Raw genomic sequence first — 18,349 nt, 5'->3', positions numbered from 1 at the left:
TTCTAATGTGCTTGCTGAATGTCTGGGGTGAGATATTTTGTGAAGGATCAACTATGAAAGGTTATCATCAGGTGCATGAAGGATTGTTATGATCGAAGCATTTTAGTATGACTTGTTACAGTTATTGAAAGTCCATTTTTGTATAGCATAGGTCATTTTAAGTATGATGGTTTTTAAGATGGAAGGGGCAAAGTCTCGGTTAGAGGGATGGATAGATGGTATGGAGTCCCTAAAAATCCCCGCCTTTCTTTCCCATTATTTATCTCAATTTACCTCTCCAACTTCTACTCTCTTGATCCCGCTCAGGCTCTGGTACCCAGGTTGGATGGATAAGTGTAAAGTATTAAGGAGAGTACTGGTAAGTAATGATGGAGAATGGTTATCAGAAATAGGGTGTGGTCGGTGGTGGGAGGTATTCCGAATGGTGTGATAAATGTGGTTCTCGGTGCAATTCAAGGTCTTGCAGCTATCTTGGAGAGCTCGTGGAAACTCAGAATCATAGGGTTGACCTCATTGAACATTCAAATTGAAGTTATATGAACTGAAAAAGTTAAAGGCCGGGTTGTCACGATTATGGAAAAGATGCAGTATCCATAGACAGGAAAATAACCGTAACTAACTAACCGCAGATGTTGTCAAGGCTCTCTAAACTGTTTCATGATGCCAGTATGCCAGAGAATTCAAATCTGCCAAGTACCGTTTCAAATTTTATTTCCGGTCACGTGACAAGACAAAATTTTATTTTACGGTAAAAAAAAATTTAAAGTGATTTTTTTAAAATCTTAGGCAACCATTGAAAAAAACATTTGAAGAAATGAAAAAAATCTATCAAACACCAACCCTGTAACATTTATATTTCAAGAGATTTGGACAGTAAAACTTTCGATAATGACGTCACAAAATATCTAACTTTGCCCAATTCCTAATTCGTGAAACAAATTTTTTTGTTATAAATTGATACACATACTTCAAAGCTCAAATTCACTAACAGAATCAACTGTTGTCTCATCAAAAGAATCAAGCCAGGTCAAGGCACTATCTTGGTCAGACACGGGTGTATAGGATTCAAGTTCTTCTTTATCTTTATCATCTTCGCTCTTGAGGGGTCAGAAATTTTCAACAAATCATGGTGATTTGATAGTTGAAACTACAATCATTCGTGAAGTCAAAATGAGAGAAGGCCCGATTCAAGGTGGGTTCAGCACTAAAGCCCTGGCAATACGACTAAACATTACCCTAAACATTTCACTCAACTTTTGTTTAGTGAAGTTGAGCGAAGTTTAGCGAGGGTGGCAAAACGTGACTAAACCTTTCACTAAACTTCACTCAAATTTTTTGAACAGAGAGCTAGCTACGACGCTGTTGGGTTGTAGGGGATCTTGCATAGGAATTGGCTTTTGGTTTATTTTGTTGCATGCACAAGCAGTAGATAAAAACAAGAATCGGATGAAGCGACGGGGACTTTTTAGCACATTGACAACAAAGTTGACTGTTGAAGAAGACACAGTAGCGTACAACGAGATATGCAGATGTCTCATAAAGGCTTTTTCGGTCACGTAGAGACAGGAAAACCAACGAAAACAGACGAAAACCTTTGGATTTTCACAGCTAGAGCGCCTGCGCGGTAACAACAAATGTTTAATTGGTGGCAAAACGACTAAACATTTGCTAAACAACACTAAACAACGCTAAACATTTTTGACCAGGATCAAATTTTGCTCAACAACACTCAACACGACTAAATAACACTAAACTGGGTGGCAAAACGACTAAACTTTTCACCAAACTTTTAACTAAACAAAAGTTGAGTGAAGTGTTTAGTGAAGTGTTTAGTGAAGTGTTTAGTCGTTTTGCCAGGGCTTATTGTTCACGCTCCTGACACATTTATTAAAACAAGCCATGTTATGGCAACTCAAATCCAAAAATTAAGACAGGTCTAGAAAGACAAAAAAGGAGCCAAAGGTTGTCAATGTGTTGAGAGAGGAGACGCAGGTTTTTGGACTTTTGGTTGGAAAATCAGCCTCGTCAGAAGAAGCACACAGTCACTTCTTGACATCAGCGGCACCTGATGGGGACTATCGTTAGGGTTCCAAAGCTACTTTCAGAAATTACATCATAGAAGAAGTAGACTGCACTGAAGAAACTCCGAACAAAAAAGGTGACTGGATTTTTGATGGGATGGCGGTTGTAAGATCTGTTCCACCGAAATCAACCTGTAAAGAGAATGCGGATGAGTTATTAAAGTTTTGCACACTTCCAATATCGGCACATCCACAACAAATTATAATTGCCATGGACACCTATGGGCATGGAATGATCAAGCAAGTGAGACAAATTAGAAGAAGCCAGGTAACAAGCGGATTGTTATATCCAGTTCGTCACAAGCAATACCTAAACCCAGCGATTAGCAGGCTTCATCACTTCCTCTGAAAACAGAACCGAGTTAATCACATTTTTGGTCAACTACTATAGGAGCAATAATAACAGCATACCGCTGAAATGTTCTCTCATTATCAACAATCGAGAGGCTACGTGGAGAAGATCGCCAAACTTATGTGAGAAATTGCCTGATTCAAATCACCACGAAGCTGACACGAGTTGTCTACCTTGCTTCAGTATCAAATAACAATGTCATTGCTTATGCCACTGACACGGACATACTTGTATTGCTAGTTTTTGCATTTGCCCTCGTAAAACCAACAATCACCTGGCAGATGCGAATCAGCACAGATCGTTACATATGCATACGATCTATTACCTGCCTTTCATTCCATGACGAGATGCGACACAACCTCTTATCCTTTTGGTATTGGAAAGATAAAGCCCTTCAAGAATATGCTTAAGGCCAAGAAGGAAGATCTTTTGCAAGAGCTAGGGACTTCCATAGTATTTACTAATGAACTAGGTGGTGCTATCTGTTGTATACCCCGGAAAAGACAATGAAGACATGGTGCAGACAAGAGTTAGAATTTACGAAGAGTTGAAAGAGAAATAAAGTTCATAATCCTGATCCGAGCTGCAGTTTTGAGCATTTGAAAAGAGCGAATCTACAAAAATGTATATAGAGGCAGTGTATAAACAGAAATATTAATGTTCCAGATGCTCATGGCAATGGCTGGGTTAAAACTGATGAAGGACTAACTCCATTATGGTTCACATGCACGCAACTTCCTCCGTGTTTATCCGCAAAGGTGTCTAAAAAGAGAATTCATGGTAAGGAATATTTGCCAAATTTAGCAATTACGTATTATATTTACTTGTTTTTGAAAATTATTGAAAATATGTTTACTTCGTTTGATGTATTAACGTTTTGTTTTTGATTTTTTTAACATTTATATAATATCATAGATTACCAAGCTGACAATGAGGATTCCGATGACGTAGATGGTGTTGTACATAGCTCAGCTCGCAAAAGAAAGCGAATACATCGGAGAGTAGCAGAAATTTCTTGCAGCAACCGAGCCGATAAGAGCGAATATGATAAAAATAGAGAAGAACTTGAATCCTATACATCAGTGTCTAACCAAGATAGTGCCTTGGCCTGGCTTGATTCTTTTGATGAGACAACAGTTGATTCTGTTAGTGAATTTGCGCTTTGAAGTATGTGTATCAATTTTTAACAAACAATTTTGTTTTACGCATTAGGAATTGGGCAAAGTTAGATATTTTGTGACGTCATCATCGAAAGTTTAGCGGTTCATATCTCTTAAAATATAAACGTCACAGGGTTGGTGTTTGAAAGATTTTTCCATCTCTTCGGATGCTTTTTCCAATGGTTGCCTCAGATTTAAAAAAAGGGTTGCCGGGGTAAATTTACAGGGCCCGGGTCTCAAAAAGGGTCCGCAAAAAGTTTTGCTGATGCCATACAATTTTAAACAGGCCGCTTGTTGGACGCTCATTCGTTAACTTTTTTAAGACTTGTTGGTTTGCCAAGTTTATTTTTTGGTTTTTGATTTATTGTTTCATCAACCTTGCCCATACACCACAACTTCTGCCCAATGTCCCGTGTTGTTTATAGCCCTAGGGCCAGAGGTGGCTCTCGACAAATCTGAGTGGCATAGATTAGTGTCAGCAGTGGGACTAGCAGGCATGGAAGTATTTTATGCGGATGTCATCTTGGTTTGCAGGAAAGTCTTCTTGCACCTCTCAATCTCGCTATGGTACCGTCCTTGGTCTTGTATATCTCTAGCCATGAAAAGAAGTTATGACTTAAAGTAATCTAAGATTCAGTTCTATGGTTTATGTGAAACCTGCTTTTCGTCAATCTATCTTCCATGATTTGAATATTTCTCATGATCTCGTTCGGCAAAACCATCAGCTAACTCGTCGAATTTGCGTAACATCCCATGTTCTGTAGCTTGTTCTCATATGAAATATCTCTGGTCTCCTTAGAAATCTTCCCGCTATAAACGTTTTCCTTATTTTGCTCTTTGCTAGTCCGTTACATACTTTACTAAAAAGCCCCGTTTACCGTGGGCAGTATTAGCTATCTATTATTTACTTGTATTGGTTGTCGTTTGTTCTCAGCATCTTGCGGTGTTTCTTGTTCGACATTTTATCGACTTTTCGCTGCAAGTATTCTACTTGAGTCCCTCAAACAGTTTGCCACCGTGGCTTTTCTGTTATTTACATAAATATTTCCACATCAGTTAGACTGAACCTGTTTCTTGACGCCATCTCACCACAGCCCTCGTTCCTTCTACTTATCTTACCCGGTCTCTCAACACGATGGAATGCACAACGATATGTATCAGTCAAGTAAATTGTTGTGATTCTAGTCTTCTCTATTATCTTACTAAGAGGTGATAAAATCCAAAATCAGATTAAAGATTTGAAATCAGATTTGTTAGACAAGGCGAACAAAGCTGTTACCATGGTATTGTACAAATAGCTTATGGAATCACAAAATCAAGCCAACATGTGAGCATTGGGGATATCCTTTGCCAAACTCAAATAGATCGTGGATCATGATATTAGTAAGAAGCTTTAGATACACCGTATTAGCAAATCCATGGATCCACTTGACTTTCCTAACAACCAGTGAATTAATGTTTAAATCAAAGTTCCTGCAATTTTTTCAAAAGCTTCACTTTTACTCTCTTAATTGGCTTTGCTCAAATTTGTTTTGGTTATTTTTTGATAAAGCACATTGTAGGCTGAACGAGCATGGTCAACTAATACCTATAAAAATGGCTTTGAAAAAAGCAAATATTTTGTAACATGTTGGCTAAAAGCTTTTTCGTCTGACACTCCTTAGAAGAACACGATGAAAAATTATACACCCAGTTGTGAATCGAAATAGGCCAGTCAGAAAAACGCAAGCACAAGATCGCCATTGCGTAGACAGAAGGAGTTTTCTCCCTTGGACTGCAGTGGTAATTTTTCTCTAGGCACGCGACACTGATTGGTACCGGTCTTATGATTGCGTTTTTCTGACTCTTATATTTTTATATTTTTTCAGACCTTTATTCTGAAGTTTTATTCTCTGAGGAGTATCAGACGAAAAAGCTTCAGCCAATATGTTATAAAACGTTTGCTTTTTTCAAAGCCATTTTGAAGTGTACCGCCAAAATGCTGTTCACCCATAAAAATGATGGTCACCTTTTCTTGATAACAGGTGCTTATCTAACGGAAGGTGTGGCCTGTCAACGACAATCCCTATAAAATAGCAGCTGAATAAGAATAAGAAGATTGCAGCAATTGCATTACAAAACAGTAAATAGGCCTAAAGGCCTAGCAAAAAAGCTTCTCTAAACCGCTTTGTAAGGCCACATCACCATGGAAACATACAAGTACTATTTTGGCTTCGTCTCGTATCAATGTTTTGGAAAGACCTCTGTTTGTTTTGAACATGACGACAAATGACTTCGTGTTAAGGGTTAATAAAACTTCAATCAAGGCTTAAAACTTAATAAAAAACGTAAAAGATTATATATCTGTTTTAGTTATGGTTTACCAAGGAAGGCCAAGGAGTTGGTCGGACCGTTTGTAAATAATTTAAATCCATTCATTGTAGATTTAAAATACAGGTTATTCAACAGATTCTCCGAAAGTAATTTTGAATACGGGATGTTCCTTTGACGTAGAATCTTTTGGGTGACGATAATGACCTAATCGTTCAGCTAAGCTAATTTGACAAATTGTGACAGAAAAGTTAGGCAACATTCCAGGTAAATTAGAAAAGACAGTAGGTCCGGGTTGTCAAACTTGATTGAAAATGGGCCAAAATCCAAAACATACTTTAGGTCGGGGGCAAAACAAGATTCAAACATTTATTGAACACAGTGATATAAAATGATCTCGCGGGCCATGAGTTTGACACATGGTCTAGGATGTGATAGTACAACAGGGTTGGAAAACAAGTCGGTTAAGCAAAAAGAGGTATACGTGATTTTGGAAAGGATAGGTTAGAAGGACCAGCGTTTTCTTTTTAATATCATCCAACCTTAAAATGATCTTAGTATGTAGAAAACACGCATCTTGAAAGTTCATCCTATGTGTAAAATTTGCAAAAAAGAATTTGTTAATCTATGTAGCAAAATGCAAATATCCACAAGAAAGATAGTAGGCATAATAAGATAACTTTATCGAATATTTGATACAATCTACTGCATAACAAACATTTTAATAAAGCAAATACGTGCTGACTTTTTAGACCTTTCCTAAAGCATAGCAGCTCGCCCTTCTGATAATTAATATAATTTCAAACTATAAAAGCCTTGCACGAACGAACTCCCAGCAACGCTATTCCACCCCTGTCACCGAGCTTCTAATGGCGCTATAGAAAATTAATCGATCGATTAGGCCAACAGTCACACATTGGAGATAGCCTTGGTTGACGTTTTTCTGAAGCAAATTTTCGACGTCATTTTCGCAAAGCTACAGGCTACCAGAAGTGTTGATATCATAATGTATCTTATTGTGCACCTATCTGTGACACTTGTCTCAGACCATTTGAGAAATCGGGTCGGGGAAGACATTTAAGACAGAAGATGGTATAGGTAGATGTTTGCCATCTCAAAATTGTTTCTTCCCAATGAAATTATTCCGGTGCTCTCACTCGGTGGGTCCGTCTAGTGACGTATAGCCTTGCGGCCTAAAGAGAAAAATCGAACAAGGAAAGTGTATTGCCTGCAAATGATTAAGGATTGGTGGTTGACTATTAAATTGATCCATGGATTAGTATATAGTTAAGTGTTAAGGATAAGCTTGTTGCGAATGCAAGATCAGTCATTGCGTCAGAAGATGACCAGCAAAGATTTCCATCGAAACATTTATTCAAGAAGAGACTGGAAGGAGTTACACCTGTAGAACTGGCGCCTGACGAAGAGCAAGAGATGTAGTTACAGCTGTTAGATGAAGAACGACTAACAAGCCGTTTTGAGGGGAAAAAACCTGCCGAACACGCTGCATGTTAGCAACAACTTCAACGTTTTTCTGCTGTGACGCAAGTTCTGACAATGAAGAAAATGTGATTTGCAATGAAAACGCCGTGTGCAATGCATGCCCATCACGAGTTGATAGGGTCCCATAGAACTTTCATTCAGGAGCGTGTATGAACCGGTATCCGATTTATAATTTGACAATCGCCTTACCAGTAAATCTTGTGAAAGAGTTATTTCTAAGCCGAATGTTATCAAAACGAGCATCATATCAATCATATATCATAACATATTATATCAAACCATATCATTCACGGCCTCGACCGTATTCCTACGCGTGGCCTACGGATTTGGCAATAGGTTTCTGGGGATTACGGCTTCAGCACAAGATGCATCTTGCGTCTTTCAGTGTAAATTGGCAACGGTTTACGGCTTTTAGGATGTTGATGCGTTTTCACATCGGTCCAGCGCAACGTGAAACAGAGAGGGATCAGAAGAACTTGTCATAAAGTTACTTCTTGCAATGTTTCCCTTTTTCTTACAAGCATTCCATTTCACTTTTTGTGCAACGGCACGTTTTGCTACTGCGGTTGCGTCTTGGCGCGTATTGGAATAACTAATGTCCGCAGATTGCGGATATTAGTTGATTTTTGCACGGTTTCGCGGCTCTAGACCCCCTTTAATAGGTCCCTTTTAGAGCCGTTGATGCTGATAAAGCTAGTGTTACACTGTGCAAATTTTTTTGCAACTTGTCTCCCAATGACATTGTCCCGATTGGAACGTGTAACATGCAATTTATATGCAACATGCAATTTCTGTGTCGCAGTTTTTCGCTCTTTCAACACCGTTCTACTTCAGGCAATGATCTAATTGTACTTCAGGCTGGTGTTTCTGTGGCCATTTCTCTGTATAACATCGATTGTGCAACTTGGTTGCAATGTTAGGTTTGACTATGTTTCTGCATGGTCTCAATTGCTGTAAGTTGCAAATTCGTTGTTTCGTGTAGCAAATCTTTGGAAGCCTCTTTAAGTACCATTGCGAGACAAGTTTCCAAAAGATTACATTGCATAACACTAGCTCAAGTGTTCAGAAAATGCTGTCTTAAACAAAGGCAAGTTCTAATGCCATCATTGGCCCAGTTGCTGAAATCGTTTGAAAAATCGGTAGATTACTGCATCCATAAAATATCAAGATATTTTGCTGAAACAAACGATGTGTTTTTTCCAATAAATGCAATTTTTTGATCTGCTATGAATCTCGATTTTACTGTGACATCTTGTTCAATACTAGCGCCACTGAAATGAGGGCCACTTAAAGATATTCAACAGTCCATCTTTTGAATTGATCCACACCTGTCCCAGTGCGATATCTCTAAAGAAAAAAACATCGGCATATCATCCAATCATTCTAAGAACTTATTGCTTGAGATATTGTTTTTCAAACTTTGACTCCAAAAAATCCATTAATGGTGAGATCAGAAGGTCGGTTTCTTTTGTTGAATTTCACGGAAAATTTTGACTTTAATAACGTCCCAAACGAATCCAATATTTCATATTTATGATATTAAGGGTATTAAGCTCTTGCAAAACGACTCAACTTTTCATTCAACATTTCGCTAAACAATGTTGAGTTATGTTCAGTGTTGTTCAGCGTTGTTGAGTATGGGGTGGCCAAGCGACTCAACTTTTCAGTAAACATGTTACTCAACTTTGTTGACTCGACTTTGTTGAGTCGTTTGGCCGGGGCGTTAGATGAGATGATTGAAAAAGCTTTCTGCCGAATTTCGTAATTTAGATAGACGTACATTTTGAAATAGCCGCAATATCTTAAGGGCTATGGCGAACAAAAGTACTATGCCACGTAGCTCACTGTCGTTTTAATGACACACCATTGGCGTAAAAATTTTAGTCAACACCCGAAGATACTCTTTTTAAAAGCGTTTTCGAAAACAAGGGTGCCAAATCACGCCCTTACCTTTATTAGAGTTCTGAATTATGTGTGAATATGAAAAATGGCGATGAATGAGCAAACATCGTTTATGTGATAACACAGCGACTCCATGTTATAACAATCCACTCTTTTTTCACAAGCAGATAATTTGGCTCGATGTGCTTATTTTTTGGATAATTTGAGTCTTGAGCATTTTCATTTCAGCATTGACCTTTTTGCAGCTAAATACTATCCAACTTGATTTCAAGACCACTGGATAATAGCTTAAAATATAGCTGATAGAGCAATCCTGTATGAAAAGTATTAGTATTATTATTTTTAATTGTTTTGCTTGACATTTTCAGTAGCAAGATATACTAGCTGATAAAGATATTTTTGAATTAAAAAATTGTTTTTTCGTCTTGAGCTAGGCATGTTCTCACGCTATTATTTTCAGAGTTCAAAGAACGCCTTGACCTTCCTCCGGAAGAAATTTTGCCCAATTTTAATGGTCAAGCACTGCAAAGATAATGGTCAGGCAGTAAGAAATTTTTTTCTCGAGATTATTATGAGTAAGACAGCCTTTTTTTTATCCAAATATTTGAGTTCATTATAAACATTTTGATAATAAGCATTCTGTTTTAAAGGGATCTCTTTATATAGAAACGTTTATGAATTGTTTAATCTTTATTTAACTCCTAATTAGTTACGAAATTTTGTTGTCAATGACATGATTCTTTTTAAAAACGGATTAAACCTTTACTTTCTTTTTTGTAACGTTCGAAGGTAGCTTCTAAGTGTCCAAGTTTTGTGCTTATCGAGTAGTTTTCTGGTGCCTTCAATCGTTCCATCACTTTTCTTAAAACCTATTGCCCGTAGATACCCTTCATATCTGTCCCTTTCATTTTATCAATGATAACTTTTTATCATATTTGTGATAAGTGTACGAGGCTTAAATTTTTTGACATTGCTTAAGAGAGTGGGTGGGCGCTTGAAGACTGCAGTTTCTAGAGTTGATACAATCATTATAATCAGCAATCAAACACGGAAAAGAGCATTAATATTCACCAAAAAGGTTTACAACGCTACCTCATCCCAGTATTGCTGTTGGTACACCTCTGTACCCTTTGCATTTCGAAATATTAACTTCTTTCTCTTTGTAATATCTACCTATCATTTCAGGCATGCGTAGATCCTATTAGGTTCTATTTACTATAGACCTTGACAAAATAGCCGTTAAACTGGCTGTTTAGTTGTTGTTAAAACAAAGCAGCACAATAATCAATGTTGCAACCTGCTATGTCGTGTTGATTCATTGATACTGGTCCAATGCTTAAGCAGTTGAATATCGGATTTCTTCAATCAGAAAGCTACGCACCAGTAACTATGCCTTGAAATAGCCATTGATTGCAGTCAGCAGTTTAGCTTTGTCTAATACACAATGTTCTGCTATTTTTGGTGAAAAAGACTCCATATATCCGCTTGCTTATCAATCCTCCATCATATAACTTGCATGCAGGTGGTGAAGAGCCGAGCTATTTACTTTTCATAATCGAATAAAGTAACACCAAAATTTGATGTTGAGCTCGTGAGTTGACGGATACATGAAATTATTCAATGAGACGCAATGAACACAGAACAGATTGCTCTGGGACTTTTGCTACAATTGCTGACCGTATATTGTTCCGTTGGAGCGTCTTTGAACTGTACTCCGTCGATCTGCAAATTGCGTTTTGAGTTAGCTGATGAAATTCATTTGTTGAGAGGATATAGGGGTTGCGAAGATGTGTACAATTTCGACTGTATTTGCAACACAACCGTTGATGTCCAGTTCATCGAGCATCCTCCGTATATTTACATCGATCCTGCAACTAAGAACGTCGTTGGCTTGTTGCCTGGTAAGATATTTTTCTTTGCCTTTCGGTGGGCCTTTTCCTTATCGATATATAAATGCAGCGCATATCATTTGTTATCAGATTGATTCTGAAACTTCTATGCGGAACATTTAACGATAATGTCACTGAGCCTTAATTTATTACCTTTGTGGTAAGCTATACGGCTGTAAAAACGACGAGTAATAGGAAGTATAATCGTTCGTAATTCTGATGAGATTTTGTGATGAGATTTTACTAGTCGAGGGTTAGTGTACTGTTAATTAGGTAATCCATAAAGAAAGACTCTCGCAGCTTTAGTAGAGGATCTAAATTATATCGTTCTAGTCGCATTTTAAAGCTACAAGATTACAACACTTGAATAGGTATAAATTACTTACCGTTTTAAGGTGCAAACGAATCGTGTTTACGAACTTGACCATTGTCAGTCTGTCTAGATTCGGTTAGGGAATCTTTGTATGAAAATAGCACGGAAGAGCGGAAACATATATCATACTGAAGTTCTTTTCGTCCAATACTTAAGCTTCGGATGATGTCTGCAAACGTTAATACAATAAAGAGTTTCAGACAAAAAGTACCTCAGTATGATATGATATGTTTCTGTCTTCCGTGCTATTGAAATTCGCAGTACCAAGGCTCCTTTGGAAAACATTATAAGGGGTTGACGTTGAAACATTGATAAAATAGCCTAACAAAAAATTATTTGCCCAAATACTTCTTGTGTTTACCCTAATGTATCGTTTTAATGTATCATCTTCAAGGTCTATCTCGTATCTTAGCTCGTTTTTTGCGTTGCTCAAACTTACAAAGAAAAACAACTTCTCTCCAAGAGAATTGGCATGACATAGTACGCTTGCCGAAAGCATGGTTAACCAGTATAGAGGGCAACCAATATATTTTGCAGGGTGGCTGGAATCATCATTTTCTGGGTCGATAATCGGGAATGGACAAATATTTGTGAGCGGGATTTGGAATCGATAACACCTGGAATCAGGAATTGATGATCGGGAATAGGGCTAAAAACATAGCGGGAATTCAGGCACCAGGGGATATGTTGGGTACAATCTAGACATATTTTTTGAAGCAATTTAAAGAGCTTCAATTTTGCTCAGATACAACCAATACTGTTGCTTAGTTGCATTATTGTAAGTTCTTGTCACATTGCGCTCCAAGGATTTTCGGAATGGGTGGTAGATGCTTAGCTATCTTCCATTTATCGAATTCCTTCCTGGGCACCACAATGCGATTTTCGGATTCATTCATTTCTTGCAAAAGCAGTGACTTTTTTAGAGTTATTTTCAGCGATGAAATCTCCTTGATCGATCATCGTGGAGTTCTCAAAAAGCTTTGTCAAGCAAGCCCTTAACCCCATTTTCTCTTTCATGAAATAAGTCAATGCCTCAAAGAAAAATTTCCTCAAGAAGAGGAACAAAACGGATGAAAAAACAGCCTATTTAGTCATTGATATTCGTTTGATAGCAAGGCAAATATGAAGGCTAGTGAAAATATTTCGCCTATCAACATTTCATTTTCTTTTCAAATTTCAAAGTTTACTATGAAGGTGACGAAACAAAGTACCACCAGCTTGAGGAATAGATTTGTGAAAGTGTTTAGCCTACCTATTCAAATGTTTCATTTGCTCCAGACAAGGGGGCGGTTCAAAACAGTCTTATTGGGGAAGGGCTTCTAAAACGTAACTGTAAAACGTAATAGATCTTCATTGGAAAGTAACAATGGGTTTTTCAAGGAAAACTTTTAGGGACGGGCTGTATTATTCACTTGAAACTGAAATTGCTTTTAATGCAGTTTAATGTATTACTTTCGGAAGAACTAAGCTCGCAAAATGTACTAGTGGACAGTTTACAATGGGCTATTTGGGTCGTGAAAATTCTTTATGGTATTGAATCCGTCAACTTCTTTTTCAAAAAGTTACATATATCTTACCACAAAGCATTATGCTTGGGATCAGTGTCATAGACTCAGTCAGTGTTTTCAAAATTGGTTAATTATGTAGCGCAAAGTTAAAAAGTGTACTCCGGAACCCAGTATACGTTTTTAGTTGAATCTTTTAAAGAGAACTCTTCGAGGATTGTTTACATAAATTGAAAGGCTTCAGTCAATAGGGATACCAGAATGTCCAACCGCAGATGACCCAATATAAATCTACTAAGGTCCTTCTTCTTCAAAAATTGCTTAAAGTATTGAAAGAACTTAATTAAACCTTTTCATCAAATATTCAAAATAAATTCTCATGGATTTTTCATGCTTTATTCTAATGAAGTTTAAACTTTAAACAACGAACATCCCCAAACACAAACATAGAATAAACACTCTTTCTTGCACCGTTAAACATGTCATGTGGAAGTATAAACTTGTCGAGTGGAAGTAAAAGCTATTTACGTAAAAGCACAATCCGTTGTCGTAATATGTAAACTTTGTTACAGGTGTATCGGGTCTGTAATATTATTTCTTGCTACTATGTAATATATGCTAATATAATGCTGTTTCTTGCTTCTTTTAGTCTAGTTCCTGGTAACTTTTTAATAATGGAATTAGGTTCGCTAATTCTAAAGCTACAATCTTAGAAAGGGCTGTCCAGACAAATCTCTATACACATGCCTGGTAGCGTTTAGCCTCGACCTACCTCCCCCCATTCAAAGTTGGAGCGTATGTGTTTTAGAAACATATATCCATAGAGGAGGCAGAGTTAGAAAAACATTACGGTCGCACGTCCACTGACCGGAGGAAGGTCCACGAAAAACGATGGAAGCTCCTATGACGCACCCAAGCCACAAGCTAAACCACAAGCCAAAATCACTTGCTATGGTTTTGTGAGGAAGGTTTGCCTTCTAGGATGTTTGTATCTAGAGGAAGGTTGACAACTTTTCTGGACTTTGGGAGGGGGGCGGTGAAACATCTCACCACCTTATGTCCGAGATTTTAGCTTCTGTGCTACAGATCATTCCTTCCGTTTTCGACACATGATGATGCTTTAAAGACATTCTGTGTGTGTACAGTAGAATCCCGTTATAACGTACTCGGTTATTACGTACTTTCGGATATAACGTACTGATGTGCTTGGTCCCAGCAAAAGGTGTGCTTGGTTTTAGTCAATTTTTACTTACCCTCGTTACAACGTACTTCGGATATAAGGAACTTAATACGCTGGTCCCTTAAAGTACGTTATAACCGGATTATGCAATCCAAAAATTTTGATTATCGTTTTGAGTACACGCTTTTCGATACGGAGCTACTTTACACAGGACCCACTAAAGATAAGAGCTTTTCAAGTTTGAATATTTTATCACTGCCAGCAACCGTGAATTGGGAAGCCGGTTTCATTCATTCGCAGTGAATGACATTGTTAGCACTTTGCATGTATCTTTACTTTGCAACTGTTTGTGTTTTTGGCCTTGCTTTCTAGCCACAATTTATAGCCACAATTTATAGTAAAACAACGAATCTCGATATTTTCTTGCATCTAAGCTTTTTCAAAGATCTAGGGGTTTCTTGCATAAGCAGATGGCGAGCATGCTAAAAAGTTGTTGCAGACTCGACGGATCAGTTCGCATGAATTTCAACATAAAAAGCGGAAATAAAAGTCAAGCTGCTGTTTGGGGATGGCAATAAACTTGTTTATGCAATACACATTTAATGATCTGTTTTGAACAATAATGCCACCGTCAGGAACAAGAAACTCTTAAGGCCACATGCTGTCATCTTTAGATGCTAGCCCGCAAAGAAATTTTCGTTTCTTTGCTCTGTTTAATTACAAAGACACTAGCTTAACAACAGAACCCATCATCTCAACTGCGGAGTAATTTCTTTTAGACAAGGGGTCCGGTTATGTACACCAAAATCGTTCCTTTAAGGGTGGCACTAGATAAATTTCTTTTAAACTATTGCTGGGGTCCCTCTCTTTGCTTATAGCAGGAGCTCGAACCCCAGACCCTTGGATCTGTAGCCCGCGACCCTAATCACTGCGCCGTACCAATGGTATTACTATCTGCACACCTCAAGGATGATGGCATATCACATTTATTACATTTTGAAATAAAATGTGACACTTTTATCTTTCACAGGCATTCTCAAGCAAGCACTATCGGTGTGTTGCAACAAATGCACAAGTATCCGGTACTTGAAACCGTACAAAACGACTACTGAAGCTCTTATTATGTTTATGTCTTCAACTGTTCTTTTGCCATTTGTTACCTACTCAAATGCGAAGAAGGCTGTTGGCGATATATTCATTGCAACCATACCCACAAAAGGCGTCGTTTATATAACCAGCGAAGAAATAAGCATGAAACATTTCAACAAATTTGCAACATCGATCTCGTCCAACTGGCCCTTGTTCTGCATTTCTCTGCTTCTTGCAATAGATGCCGGCATCATTGTCTGGATTTTGGTGTGTATTTTTATTTATATTTTTAAGAAAGATTAAGGGGGGGAGGACGTTTTGTTTCTCTTTCCTATTTCCCTATCAATACTTCTAACTAGGATAAACGTAAATGAAGTCATAAAACAGATAGCTTTAAAAAAAGTATCAGGAAGATTTTTGCCATGTTCTCTAAAAGTATATCAATAGCATTGTACTTGGATTTTCGTTAGGGTTTCGCTCCATGATCCGTTAATATTGGGGCCACCAACTCCTCGAAAGCTGTTGAATTTTAATGTTAAATTTAACCACAAAGAAAGATAATGTAAAGAAATATATATAGTGAATTGGTATAGAAACTTAAGAACTTCGAAAGCGCGGTTTATAGATGCTAATATTAGGCATATCTGATGTGTTGCATGTTGAATACAGTTGACATCCGCTATCTTGACTGCCCGCTATCTCGAACATTCGCTATTTCGAACCAATTTCTGTTTCCCTTGGTTTTGCTATAGGGTTACGTATACAGAAAAAACGTTCGCTATATTGACTGCCCGCTATTTCGAATATTCGTTATGCCGAACCGTTTTCTGTTTCCCCTGGACGAAAAGTGTTCGCTATCTCGAACTTTTTTGTTATTGGTTATGTGAGAAAATTAAAAATACGAGTAAAAAATCTGTTTAAACGGCAGATGACAGTTAACAGATCAAAAAGACAGTGTTATAATACAATTTAAATGTTTTATTAAGTAAGTGATAACTATTCTTGCAGTCTGACAATAAAACGTTTTGACCCTTCTACATCAATGTGCAAGGGACGTACATGTCATCACCCTTTTACAATTGCATGACAATAACTGTACTGGTCAGCTCTCAAGAAAAAAAAGATTGTTTTCGCAAATTTCCCATTTTTCCCTTTGGTAGATGACCAACAATGTCATTGTTTTTCAAAACGCAAACGGCATACTTATCCATAATATTATCAGGTTCTATTGCAGTCTTTAGTTTTTCGCCAATCTGCGGTGTCCATTTATCTTGATAAGTATGATACCCTTTGATATACGAATCCATTTCAATGCTTGTAACGACCGCGATAGGAATTTGGCCCTCAACATACACAATATTACCGTCAATTGTTACTCTATTATTAAGTCTATTTGCTGCACTCGCCATACTTTTAAAACCACTGTATACTAACATGAAGGTACTAACCAAAAGTAACAGGTTTAGATTACTTGCGTCACAGATCATAGAGTGAATGGCTTACAGGATTTACGTACTCTCGAGTGCCGAATTAACGGGGGGATCAGAATAATCTGGGGGGATGGGGGGGGGGGTGGGTTGGAAATGGTCTTGTATAATAAAAGTCGGCATTCGAACAATAGGGGGTGGGGGAGGCTGGACAAATTGAAAATAACACATTTTCGTTTTCTTTGTTGAACGTGTTATATACTATAATATAAGTGATGTTACTAATGAGCAGCACTCATGAATTTGCATGTACAGCACTCATGAATTTGCATGTACAGTCCTCCTGAATTTTGAATGCGTTTCTTGACACTTCTCTTTGCGTTTTGGTTCGAATTCTCTAACTTTTTTCTCGATGAAGAAAACTTGACAGACGTTTTGTACTTTTCAAAAATTATACATTTCATTGATTGATATGTAGTCGTCAGAACCGTCATCAAAGCTCAACCTTAGCTTCCTTAGCAGTCTCCCATCCAGTACTAGGAATTCGTTAAGTTTTTGCGTATCTGAGTGCTGACTTGCTTATAGAGCATTTGCTTATAAAATAAAATGCGTGTATTATACTTGGCTATTGTTTGAAAATGAAAGTCTTGAAAAATCTTGAAAATCAGTCAAAACATGCGATTCGATTTGAGAAAGCAAAACCAATTCAGTGCTCGCTCATTTCCTTTCTCGTGTACGGGTCAAGTAAACAAGTTGAGAAACAGTCAAAGAATTCAAAGAAGCAATGACAACTGCTACAAAACGTTCTGTTACAAACAAGACTTTGAAAGAAAAGTACGAAGCACTAGAAGAGTTAGAGAAAGGGGCATCTAATAAAAGTTTTGCGGAAAAGTACATTGTTCCGAAGAACACACTTTCAACATGAGTGAAAAACAAACAAAAATATTTGACGACTTCCAAGCAAGAAATCCAAAGTGCAGAAAAACAAGAGGTGGAAATCATGAAAACTTAAACAAGGCAATTTTCCAGTGGTTTCTTTCTGTTAGAAGTCAAGACGTAACTATTGGAGGCGCTGTTTTTAAAGGAAAGGCGAAGTTCTACGCAAAGGAAGCAGGGTTATATGACTTTCAAGGGTCAGATGGTTGGATTCGTCGTTGGCAAGAGCGATACAATGTCACATTCAAGAAGATTTCTGGTGAAGCAAGTTGAGTCACTACAGAAATGGTAGCACCATGGAATGAGACATCCTTGCCCACCCTGCTTTCACAGTACAAACTTGAAGATATTTATAAAGTAGATGAGTTTGGACTGTTATATCAGTGTATGCCTGACAAGTCAATGCATTTGAAGTCTGAAAGTTGCATTGGAGGTAAGCACAGCAAAGTCCACCTGACAGGAATGGCAGCTGCCAGTGCTGTTGGAGAAAAGCTTTCTATGTTTGAAATTGGAAAATCAAAAAAACCAAGATGCTTCAATGGGATTAGGTCTTTGCCTTGCCGTTATAGACATCAGAAAAAAAGCTGGATAAGTGGCGAATTGTTTCAAGAATGGGTAGAAGAACTGGACAACAAATTTCTG

At 37.7% G+C, this 18,349-nt stretch overlaps 1 protein-coding gene across 2 annotated transcripts in view; it reads left to right on the top strand.

The window, feature by feature from the left end:
• The first annotated feature begins 128 nt into the window (after positions 1-128).
• Positions 129-18,349, top strand: part of LOC148957496 (uncharacterized) — a 30,103-nt gene continuing 11,882 nt past the window's right edge. Inside the window, exons 1-3 of one of the 2 annotated variants that reach the window (XM_089115268.1) lie at positions 129-3,213; positions 3,349-11,209; positions 15,286-15,611. In XM_089115268.1, coding sequence (XP_088971394.1) covers positions 10,939-11,209; positions 15,286-15,611 — 597 coding nt within the window. In that variant the 5' untranslated portion in view covers positions 129-3,213; positions 3,349-10,938. Of the gene's footprint in view, positions 11,210-15,285; positions 15,612-18,349 lie in introns of both variants that reach the window. The other variant, XM_089115267.1, reaches the window with a different exon arrangement.

This window comes from Rhopilema esculentum, unplaced genomic scaffold (assembly GCF_057945365.1).
Source record: "Rhopilema esculentum isolate cy_ngs unplaced genomic scaffold, ASM5794536v1 HiC_scaffold_23, whole genome shotgun sequence".
Classification (NCBI taxonomy): Eukaryota; Metazoa; Cnidaria; class Scyphozoa; order Rhizostomeae; family Rhizostomatidae; genus Rhopilema; species Rhopilema esculentum.
Note: the sequence above shows the minus strand (reverse complement) of the source record. Positions and strands in the feature narration are given on the sequence as shown.